Source organism: Oncorhynchus gorbuscha, unplaced genomic scaffold (assembly GCF_021184085.1).
Source record: "Oncorhynchus gorbuscha isolate QuinsamMale2020 ecotype Even-year unplaced genomic scaffold, OgorEven_v1.0 Un_scaffold_2223, whole genome shotgun sequence".
Lineage (NCBI taxonomy): Eukaryota > Metazoa > Chordata > Actinopteri > Salmoniformes > Salmonidae > Oncorhynchus > Oncorhynchus gorbuscha.
In genome coordinates, this window is record NW_025746792.1 from 49,324 (window position 1) to 62,500 (window position 13,177).

The 13,177-nt window shown below is 45.1% G+C and overlaps 1 protein-coding gene across 1 annotated transcript in view; it reads left to right on the top strand.

Annotated features, from left to right (window-relative positions):
* The window catches only part of LOC124025297 (major intrinsically disordered Notch2-binding receptor 1-like), a 27,617-nt gene continuing 14,440 nt past the window's right edge, over positions 1 to 13,177 (top strand). Inside the window, exons 1-3 of the mRNA XM_046338858.1 lie at positions 1 to 311; positions 1,056 to 2,042; positions 3,182 to 4,657. Of these exons, the coding sequence (XP_046194814.1) occupies positions 1,203 to 2,042; positions 3,182 to 4,657 (2,316 nt within the window). The 5' untranslated portion in view covers positions 1 to 311; positions 1,056 to 1,202. The remainder of the gene's footprint in view (positions 312 to 1,055; positions 2,043 to 3,181; positions 4,658 to 13,177) is intronic.

Below are 13,177 nucleotides of genomic sequence, written 5' to 3' on the forward strand. Positions count from 1 at the left end.
CGACAGCTCGGTTCCAACAGCTACCGCAAATCCGGTCCCGGAGTGAAGACATAGTCCACCTATTGGAATACAATACAAAATATGATAAATGAAGGATTATCCGAACGGGAGTGACTGGGGATCGAATCGGATCTTTTGGCTGGTTATTTACTACGTTGTCCGACTGGAATGTATATTATGGTGTATGGTTCAATTGAAGAATGAATGTTGTGCGTCAACTTCGCATTGCTGCCGCCTTGTTTTGATGACTTTGAGGAATCTATACCTTTTGAATGCTCACTCGGATGAGAGCAAATGGAATCGTGCGTTAGGTGAGTCTATTTGTCCCTTTGTTGGTTATGTACCGTATGATCGCGCGCGCCAGTGAAGAACTAGAATATGGATTTTATTCTCTGTTTCGAAGTACTCAGCGGTGAATCTGAGGTTATGCAAATTATGACGGTGTGTATATCCATTTCTGTTTGAGGAACGACACTGTTTAGAGTTCTTGAACTGAATCTAGTGGGTATACAATGACAAAAACGTAGCCTACTCAATATTCCTGAAAATTATATACATTTAATAGCAGCTGCCTGATAGTATATATTTTGGAATTAATTTAATATGAAAACCAATCTTTACTGATCCCTATCTAAAGAGTGAAGCCTTCTCCAAACTATTACCACATTTAATTTCTGTCTTATTCACAATAACACAAATAGACGTGATCATTAGATTCGTTTATTAGTCACATGCACAGGGATAACTATTGCTTTGGGATAATAACATGGGATGTAACACCTTATATTCATGATTATTATTACTTGCAATGTTTGGCTATGTTTTGATTGTGGTATGTGATTGTCCAATAGTCAATATCTTGCTCTCTCTCTCTCTCTCTCTCTGCTGTGTTTTTCTCTCTCTCTCTCTCTCTCTCTCTCTCTCTCTCTCTCTCTCTCTCTCTCTCTCTCTCTCTCTCTCTCTCTCTCTCTCTCTCTCTTCTCTCTCTCTCTCTCTCTCTCTCTCTCTCTCTCTCTCTCTCTCTCTCTCTCTCTCTCTCTCTCTCTCTCTCTCAGGGTCATCCTCCTATCTCTCTCATAAGGGGGACAGGTCTCCCTTGTATTTGAGACGTTCCATCTCAATGGCATCCCCTGTACAGTATACTTAAAGAATAGGCGATTAACGAGGATATCAACGTCTAGCTCCATCCCACACCACATGCCATGGATCCCCTACCAGAGTACTCCCTGTTCCTAGTCCGGATCCTGGAGGAACTAGACACTAAACACAGTAGTGTGTCCTACCAGGACCTCTGTAAGTCCCTGTGTGCCCGCTTTGACTTGGTCCACTTGGCCAAGCTACGGAGCCTTCTGTTCTACACAGCCTGCCTGGACCCAGCCTTCCCTGCCACTCTCTTCAAAGACAAGATGAGATGTACTGTTGAGGACCAGCAGTCTAAGAAACTCATGGTGGCAGCGGATATCGTCACTATGTTTAACCTAATCCAAATGAACGGGGGGATCGCCAAAGATAAGTTCCCAATGGCACCACCGAGGCCCAAGTTCCACAAGAACCAGTCGTTTGAGTCATGTAGGTCCGACACTGATGTTTATAAGTACCAGGACTATGAGAGGGGCGGAGGTTATCAACCCTCCAGGGCGGGTCACCACCCCCACCATCGCCCCATGTCCCAAAACAACTCCTCCCACCCCCGCCCACACCCCCATTCCCACTCCGCCAGCTCGAAATCCAACTGCAGCCCACAGTTTATCCCGACCTCGGACCCTAAGTTCCTATTGGGCGTAAACAAGGATCTAAAATGTCGAGCAGCGTCGCTAGACAAGCTGCAGCACCTGCCCCAGTACTCAAGCTGCAGTCCTCCATCGCCACCCTGTGAGATGCAGAGCACCTACTTTCCCATAGACATTGACAGTGAGTCCACCACAGACCAGGAGTCCCTGCAACACATCAACCACACGGAGCCCTTCTCTGTCCACTCCTGTGTCCAGAAGAGAAACATCTTCAAGGAGGATTTTCACAACCTGCTAGCGTTCTCCCCACAGGTCTGTGTCTCTGGTCTTTAATTCTATATTATTTATTTATTTTTATTAAGCATTTGCATATCATTCATTATGCAACAATACTTATCCTGACATATTTGTTTGGAAGTACCCCCAACAAGTTTGAGATTTAATGTTGTCCCATTACTACACTGAAACAACAATACATGAAAAAACAAACATTGAAGATACAGTCAGACTGATTTCCATTGCAGCCTCCTCCACTGTTAACCATCTGTTATCAATTATCACTATCTAATTTTCACTGTGATATGTGGTCAGCTACATTGTGCCATGTTCTGAGTTGTTTTGTTCCTACTAAACGGTGCTAGCTGTAAGTATTTGTGCCGTTGTTTGCTAATCTTACCATCTAAATGTCAAAGAAAAGCACAAGAAACCTAAAGGACAAAACAAAAGTGATAAAACAGTACCTACCCACTTCCTGAAACTGGTCCATAGATCTACAGATGTAGGATCTTAATTAGACCTGCATTGTTGCAGAAATATAATCCCGCAACAACAGGATTTCAACGTTTAGTTCATAATGTTGCTTGATTGGTCAAAATGAGGCTACATGAAAAGTGGAATACTGTTAATATAACCGTTAGTGCAGGTTTTTAATGAACTTATGTCAATCATGAAGGTCATCTGCATTTCCTCTGGCACAGGAAAAGTCTCATCAACAAAGAGTGATCAAATGAAGATCCTACATCTGTATAGCCTATGTCACTTAGAATGGAAATGTCTCAATGGACATCAGTGAGAATAACCAATCTATAAAACACATTTCTTTCTAGAAAGGCTTGGTCTGAGTTAATGTTACATCCAGCACCTTTATGCTTAGTTTGACTCTTTCTTTGTTTGATTTGATAATGCAGGGTGTTTTGACTGATGTGTTAACACAACAGTGTATTAACATGTTGTTGTTGTAAAAGTGAATGAGTCTGTAACAACAACGACAAAATCACTTGTGAAATAACAAAAATTGCTCAAAACAACTACCAAATTTCTCTGAAACTATTACCTTTAGGTTTTAGTCAGTTAACAGATATTCTTATCAGCTTGACTTAGAACCAAACAATACAATATTACCATAATGTTTAAGAGCAACTTAATGAAATGTTACCCCATTGTCATTATAGGTCATCACCTCAGAGTGCAAACCAAACATCAGGGCAACTGGAGGCTACCACCGGAGAGAGCTCCACAAACCTGCCACATTCTTCAACCACAGCTTCGAGCTGCCCTACAGTAACCCCTACTTTGAGCCTACTATGAACTCACCCATTCAGGAGAAACGGCGAGCGAAGCACGAGAGTCTGGACGACCTTCAAGCGTCTACGTATTTCGGGCCAACGACAGTGACAGAGTGTGTGAACACACGGAGAAGTACGGCTAGGCCGGGGAAGCAGCCAATTTGGCCTGTGAAAAGCCTGAGTCTGAATGCTGAAGAAGGGCCACCGGATTTTGAGAGGTCATTTCTGAATGGGAAACCGCTGAAAGACAACCATCGCCACAATGTAGTCAATAAAGAGAATGAGCAGCACTTTCAGTGTGCTAAAGAGAAAGTGGTGGCCTCCCCTTCAGGGTTCGCAAAGAAAACCAATGGGTTGAAAACAAAGGATATGTCTTCAATGGCGTGCGGTCCCGGGGTGGGTGTCGACAAAAGAGAGGTTGGGAAAAGATTTAAAGAGAAAGGCATCAACAGTACGTCTTTTCAAGGAGGTAACATAGACAGCTCGTCCAGCATAGGGACACAAACGGAGCAGGCCGAACAGAGGAAGCTAAAAGACTATGCCGCCGCTCACGCAAAATACGTCGAGAGAGAGAGGCACTCGTGCAAACACTCGGAAGAGGACTCTGAGATCATCAGCGATGACATCAGTGACATCTTCCGCTTCCTTGACGACATGAGCGTGTGCGACTCACTGGGCGTCATCCAATCGTCGTGCTACAACAGCATCGGATCTCTCTCTCAGGTGACCATGAAGTCTGACGGCGACAGCTCACCCGAATGCAACACGGTCAAATTGGCCAAGTCCAAGCTGGACTGCCTCTTTCACTCCCTAGAGAACACGGACGACGAGCTCAAATCGAGCGTGTGTAAGCTTGTTATGAGGATAGGTGAGATCGAGAAGAAGCTGGAGTCTCTGTCCGGAGTCCGAGGGGAGATCTCGCAGGTGCTCTCCAAGCTCACCAAACTCGACGAGAAGATCCAGGAACCCGAAACCAACGGGAGACCGGACGAAAACGCTTTAGCCACCACTTCCACCCCAGATCACCTTCACCCCGACCCCAACCTCTCGCCCCATGTCTTTCAGTGCCACACAACAGGCCACAACATCAAGGTGGATAACGGATCAGTGGAGTGGGGCTGCTCAGACAGTGAGAGTCTGAGGGTCAAGGCAATTAAGAAAAGTATGTTCACGCGGAGGTCGTCACGCTCACTCAATGAGGAGAACAGCGCCACGGAGTCAAAGGTGGCGAGCATCGCCAACTCACCACGGGACTGGAGAACGGTGTCGTATTCTTCGCACCATGGGGATGAGGGCAAAGACAAGGACAGAGACAGAGACCGAGAAAGGGACACCAAGGACAGACACAGGAAAGCCAAAGAGGTAAGAAAAATGGTTTACATTTCTAACACTTTTCACATTACACCAACATTCGATACTCTGTGTTTTTTGGGCTGTTTTGATGTAATATTAGAGCATATTTTCTACCACAAGAAAGCGTCTTTGGGAAAAAAGTGCTATTAAAATCCTATGTAGTATTATTATCATTACAGAAACATGACAAGAGTAATCAACGAGGTGAGAACAATGGAATACATTTATATAAGTCCTTTGTAAGTGCTGGACCGCACTGTACGTTGTTCAAGAACAGACAAAGAAAAGTATTCACACCCCTTGAATTTTTCCACATTTTGTTATGTTACAAAATGGGGATAAAATGGATTTAATTGTAAAAAACATCTACAAGATTTTTTTGTTGTTAACTAATATATCTTGATTAGATAGGTGTTAACCCCCCGAGTCAATACACGTTATAAACACCTTTGGCAGCAATTCAAGTAAGTCAGTGAGTATTTTGGGGTAAGTCTCTAAGATCTTTGCACACCTGGATTGTGCAATATTTGCCCATTATTCTCTAAATTCTTCAAGCGCTGTGTCACGCCCTGACCTTAGTATTCTTTGTTTTCTTAATTATTTTGGTTAGGTCAGGGTGTGACATGGGTGATATGTGTGCTTTTTGTCTCATCAAGGTTTTTTCACTGTCTAGGGTTTTTGTAGATTTATGGGGTTGTTTCCATCTAGGTGTTTATGTAGGTCTATGGTTGCCTAGATTGGTTCTCAATTAGAGGTAGGCGTTTATCGTTGTCTCTGATTGGGAACCATATTTAGGCAGCCATATTCTTTGGGTATTTTGTGGGTGATTGTTTCCTGTGTCAGTGTTTGTGCCACACGGGACTGTTTTGTTTCCATTTCACGTTGTTATATTGGTCCGATCCTTGCTACACCTCTTCAGACGAAGACTAGGAAATCAGTTACACGATGTCAAGTTGGTTGTTGATAGACAGACATTTTCAAGTCTTACCGTAGATTTTCATGCAGATTTTAAGTTAAAACTGTAAGTAGGCCACTCAGGAACATCCCATGTTGTCTTGGTAGTGTGGATTTGGCCATGTCTTGGTAGTGTAGATTTGGCTTTGTGTTTTAGGTTTATTGTCCTGCTGGAAGGTGAATTTGTCTGTGTCTGTTGGAAAGCAGATTGAACCAGGTTTTCCTCTAGGATTTTGCCTGTGCTGAGCTACATTTAGTTTATTTTTATCCTGAAAAACTCATCAGTCCTTGCTGACGACGAGTACACCCATAACATGATGCAGCCAACACCATGCTTGAAAATATGGAAAGTGGTACCCAGTGATGTGTTATGTTGGATTTGCCCCAAATAACAGTTTTGTATTTTTTTGTATTCAGGATAAAAAGTAAATTATTTTGACACATATATTGCAGGATAGAAAAGACTCTAAAGTTGCCAAACTGTAAAAATATTGTCTGTGAGTATAACAGAACTGATATTGCAGGCGAAAGCCTGAGAAAAATCCAATCAGGAAGTGACTCTTATTTTGAAATCCCTGTGTTCCTATGCATCCCTATTTCCCATTGAAAGGGATATCAACCAGATTCCTTTTTCTGTTGGCTTCCCTAAGGTGTCAACAGCCTTTAGACATAGTTTCAGGCTTTTATTTTGAAGAATGAGCGTGAATGACCACATTGCGTAAGTGGACAGGTGGGGGCTCTCAGAGTGATTTGTGCGCAAAGAGAGAGGTGGCTATTGTTACTCCCGGTCCTAGCTTTCGCTGTAAAGCATAATTTCAAAATCTGAGATGACAGGTGGATTAACAAAAGGCTGAACTGTGTTTTCCTATTATTGCACTTGTGATTTCATGAATATGAATTGGTTCTCAATTAGAGGTAGGCGTTTATCGTTGTCTCTGATTGGGAACCATATTTAGGCAGCCATATTCTTTGGGTGTTTGGTGGGTGATTGTTTCCTGTGTCAGTGTTTGTGCCACACGGGACTGTTTCGTTTCCATTTCACGTAGTTATATTGGTCCGATCCTTGCTACACCTCTTCAGACGAAGACTAGGAAATCCGTTACACGCTGTCAAGTTGGTTGTTGATAGACAGACATTTTCAAGTCTTACCGTAGATTTTCATGCAGATTTTAAGTCAAAACTGTAAGTAGGCCACTCAGAGGCTGCAGAGGGGAAGACGGCTCATAATAACTACCCTTAACTACACCAGTGGAGGCTGCTGAGAGGAGGATGTCTCATAATAACTACCCTTAACTACACCAGTGGAGGCTGCTGAGAGGAGGATGGCTCATAATAACTACCCTTAACTACACCAGTGGAGGCTGCTGAGAGGAGGATGGCTCATAATAACTACCCTTAACTACACCAGTGGAGGCTGCTGAGAGGAGGATGGCTCATAATAACTACCCTTAACTACACCAGTGGAGGCTGCTGAGAGGAGGATGTCTCATAATAACTACCCTTAACTACACCAGTGGAGGCTGCTGAGAGGAGGACGGCTCATAATAACTACCCTGAACTACACCAGTGGAGGCTGCTGAGAGGAGGACGGCTCATAATAACTACCCTTAACTACACCAGTGGAGGCTGCTGAGAGGAGGACGGCTCATAATAACTACCCTTAACTACACCAGTGGAGGCTGCTGAGAGGAGGACGGCTCATAATAACTACCCTTAACTACACCAGTGGAGGCTGCTGAGAGGAGGACGTCTCATAATAACTACCCTTAACTACACCAGTGGAGGCTGCTGAGAGGAGGACGGCTCATAATAACTACCCTTAACTACACCAGTGGAGGCTGCTGAGAGGAGGACGGCTCATAATAACTACCCTTAACTACACCAGTGGAGGCTGCTGAGAGGAGGACGGCTCATAATAACTACCCTTAAACTGTAAAACTTCAATTAAGTCTCAAATAGCCACTTGTCCCTTTTAATAGCCTGGCATCAGCACATATTTCAAATAAAATCAAAGTTTATTGGTTGCATGCACAGTTTAGCAGATGTTATAAACTGGTTGGTTCGAGCACTGAATGCTGATTGGCTGACAGCCATGGTATATCAGACCGTAATCCACAGGTATGTCAACACATTTATTTTTACTGCTCTAATTACTTTGGTGACCCATTTTATAATAGCAATAAGGCACCTCAGGGGTTTGTGATATATGGCTAGTATACCACGGCTAAGAGCTGTATCCAGGCACTCTGCAATGCCTCTTGAAGCTCGGGGGCACTATTTTTATGTTTGGAAAAATAACGTTCCCAAAGTAAACGGCCTATTTCTCAGGACCAGATGCTAGAATATGCATATAATTGACAGATTAGGATAGAAAACACTCTAAAGTTGCCAAAACTGTAAACATATCGTCTGTGAGTATAACAGAACTGATATTGCAGGCGAAAGCCTGAGAAAAATCCAATCAGGAAGCGACTCTTATTTTGAAATCCCTGTGTTCCTATGCATCCCTATTTCCCATTGAAAGGGATATCAACCAGATTCCTTTTTCTGTTGGCTTCCTAAGGTGTCAACAGCCTTTAGACATAGTTTCAGGCTTTTATTTTGAAGAATGAGCATGAATGACCACATTGCGTAAGTGGACAGGTGGGAGCTCTCAGAGTGATTTGTGCGCAAAAGAGAGAGGTGGCTATTGTTACTCCCGGTCCTAGCTTTCGCTGTAAAGCATAATTTCAAAATCTGAGATGACAGGTGGATTAACAAAAGGCTGAACTGTGTTTTCCTATATTGCACTTGTGATTTCATGAATATGAATATTTTCTAGTAATATTATTTGACTGTGGCGCTAAGCTATTCAGCGTTGCTGATGACAATTCTCCAGGATCCGGGATGGGTGGTTCTAAGAAGAACAGCCCTAAGCTGTGGTATATTGGCCATATACCACACCTACTCGGGCCTTATTAATTAATTATAGTGGGTGCAGAGAAATGCTTATGTTTCTAGCTCCTAGCAATGTAGTAAAATGTTATGCAAGAACACACATGATAATAAATCAATCAAAACAACAAGAAATCAAGAAATGTCTGAACAAATCCAACAATCCAAATAGCACTGTAACAGTAATTCAAACGCAGTCTACTATATATTTCAGTACATAAACACCGGTTTCTAATAAATGACAGGTTTAAGTGAATTGCTGTAAAGATTATGCAAAAGAAGATTAAGGAAAGCAACATCTTTGTCTTTTCAACATTTTATTGAGCAAAAGATGTGTTCGTTAAGGAAATGGACGCCTGGCTCAAATAGAAACCTGTCTCTAATAACCGCCAGTTGTGTTCAGTGATTGAAGCAAATAAATGCCCGTGGCTGTTAATGTAGTTTTACTCTATGTAAAGTCATTATCTCCCATGTACATGTAGACAGAGACGGGATGTCATAGAAGTACTGTCACAAATGTCTAGAGATTCAACAGTGTTAATTAAACAGTTGAAAAGGATATCATTTCCCTCGCTTCCCTTCCTCGAATCTCACACACACACAGTTCATGCACACAGACACACACACAGTTCATGCACGTAGACACACACACAGTTCATGCACACAGACACACACACAGTTCATGCACATAGACACACAGACACACACACAGTTCATGCACGTAGACACACACACAGTTCATGCACGTAGACACACACACAGTTCATGCACGTAGACACACACACAGTTCATGCACACAGACACACACACAGTTCATGCACGTAGACACACACACAGTTCATGCACGTAGACACACACACAGTTCATGCACACGGACACACACACAGTTCATGCACACGGACACACACACAGTTCATGCACACAGACACACACACAGTTCATGCACGCAGACACACACACAGTTCATGCACACAGACACACACACAGTTCATGCACACAGACACACACACAGTTCATGCACACAGACACACACACAGTTCATGCACACAGACACACACACAGTTCATGCACACAGACACACACACAGTTCATGCACACAGACACACACACAGTTCATGCACACAGACACACACACAGTTCATGCACGTAGACACACACACAGTTCATGCACACAGACACACACACAGTTCATGCACGCAGACACACACACAGTTCATGCACACAGACACACACACAGTTCATGCACAGTTCATGCACACAGACACACACACAGTTCATGCACACAGACACACACACAGTTCATGCACACAGACACACACACAGTTCATGCACGCAGACACACACACAGTTCATGCACGACACACACACAGTTCATGCACAGACACACACACAGTTCATGCACACAGACACACACACAGTTCATGCACGTAGACACACACACAGTTCATGCACACAGACACACACACAGTTCATAGACACACACACAGTTCATGCAGACACACACACAGTTCATGCACACAGACACACACACAGTTCACACACACAGTTCATGCACACAGACACACACACAGTTCATGCATAGACACACACACAGACACACACACAGTTCATGCACGTAGACACACACACAGTTCATGCACACAGACACACACACAGTTCATGCACGTAGACACACACACAGTTCATGCACACAGACACACACACAGTTCATGCACGTAGACACACACACAGTTCATGCACACAGACACACACACAGTTCATGCAGACACACACACAGACACACACACAGTTCATGCACACAGACACACACACAGTTCATGCACGTAGACACACACACAGTTCATGACACACACACAGTTCATGCACACAGACACACACACAGTTCATGCACACAGACACACACACAGTTCATGCACACAGACACACACACAGTTCATGCACGTAGACACACACACAGTTCATGCACACAGACACACACACAGTTCATGCACAGTTCACACAGACACACACACAGTTCATGCACGCAGACACACACACAGTTCATGCACGTAGACACACACACAGTTCATGCACGTAGACACACACAGTTCATGCACGCAGACACACACAGTTCATGCACACAGACACACACACAGTTCATGCACGCAGACACACACACAGTTCATGCACGTAGACACACACACAGTTCATGCACACAGACACACACACAGTTCATGCACACAGACACACACACAGTTCATGCACGTAGACACACACACAGTTCATGCACGCAGACACACACACAGTTCATGCACGCAGACACACACACAGTTCATGCACACAGACACACACACAGTTCATGCACGCAGACACACACACAGTTCATGCACACAGACACACACACAGTTCATGCACACAGACACACACACAGTTCATGCACACAGACACACACACAGTTCATGCACACAGACACACACACAGTTCATGCACACAGACACACACACAGTTCATGCACACAGACACACACACAGTTCATGCACGCAGACACACACACAGTTCACGCACGCAGACACACACACAGTTCATGCACACAGACACACACACAGTTCATGCACACAGACACACACACAGTTCATGCACGCAGACACACACACAGACACACACACAGACACACACACAGTTCATGCACACAGACACACACACAGTTCATGCACACAGCACACTGACGCAGACACACACACAGTTCATGCACACAGACACACACACAGACACACACACAGACACACACACAGTTCATGCACGCAGACACACACACAGTTCATGCACACAGACACACACACAGTTCATGCACACAGACACACACACAGTTCATGCACACAGACACACACACAGTTCATGCACACAGACACACACACAGTTCATGCACACAGACACACACACAGTTCATGCACGCAGACACACACACAGTTCACGCACGTAGACACACACACAGTTGCACGCAGCACATGCACACAGTTCATGCACACAGACACACACACAGTTCATGCACGCAGACACACACACAGTTCATGCACGTAGACACACACACAGTTCATGCACGTAGACACACACACAGTTCATGCATGCACGCAGACACACACACAGTTCATGCACGTAGACACACACACAGTTCATGCACACAGTTCATGCACACAGACACACACACAGTTCATGCACGCAGACACACACACAGTTCATGCACGTAGACACACACACAGTTCATGCACGTAGACACACACACAGTTCATGCACGCAGACACACACACAGTTCATGACACACACACAGTTCAGACACACACACAGTTCATGCACGCAGACACACACACAGTTCACGCACGCAGACACACACACAGTTCATGCACGCAGACACACACACAGTTCACGCACGTAGACACACACACAGTTCATGCACGCAGACACACACACAGTTCACGCACGCAGACACACACACAGTTCACGCACGCAGACACACACACAGTTCACGCACGCAGACACACACACAGTTCACGCACGCAGACACACACACAGTTCACGCACGCAGACACACACACAGTTCACGCACGCAGACACACACACAGTTCACGCACGCAGACACACACACAGTTCACGCACGCAGACACACACACAGTTCACGCACGCAGACACACACACAGTTCATGCACGCAGCACGCACACACACAGTTCATGCATGCACGCAGACACACACACAGTTTCACACACACAGTTCATGCACACACACACAGTTCATGCACGCAGACACACACACAGTTCATGCACGCAGACACACACACAGTTCATGCACGCAGACACACACACAGTTCATGCACGCAGACACACACACAGTTCATGCACGCAGACACACACACAGTTCATGCACGCAGACACACACACAGTTCATGCACGCAGACACACACACAGTTCATGACACACACACAGTTCATGACACACACACAGTTCATGCACGCAGACACACACACAGTTCATGCACGCAGACACACACACAGTTCATGCACGCAGACACACACACAGTTCATGCACGCAGACACACACACAGTTCATGCACGCAGACACACAGACAGTTCATGCACGCAGACACACACACAGTTCATGCACGCAGACACACACACAGTTCATGCACGCAGACACACACACAGTTCATGCACGCAGACACACACACAGTTCATGCACACAGACACACACACAGTTCATGCACGCAGACACACACACAGTTCATGCACGCACGCACGCAGACACACACACAGTTCATGCACGCAGACACACACACAGTTCATGCACGCACGCACGCAGACACACACACAGTTCATGCACGCAGACAGACACACAGTTCATGCACGCACGCACGCAGACACACACACAGTTCATGCACACACGCACGCAGACACACACACAGTTCATTGCACGCACGCACGCAGACACACACACAGTTCATGCACGCACGCACGCAGACACACACACAGTTCATGCACGCACGCACGCAAACACACACACTTAAACACACACAGACACGAAGGAGACAGGCAATTGGCTGGACGGCAGGATTTGCTGCTATAGTTGGGTCACAGACGTCAGTGGAGAAAAATGATCCCAAACCCAGGTCCCCCT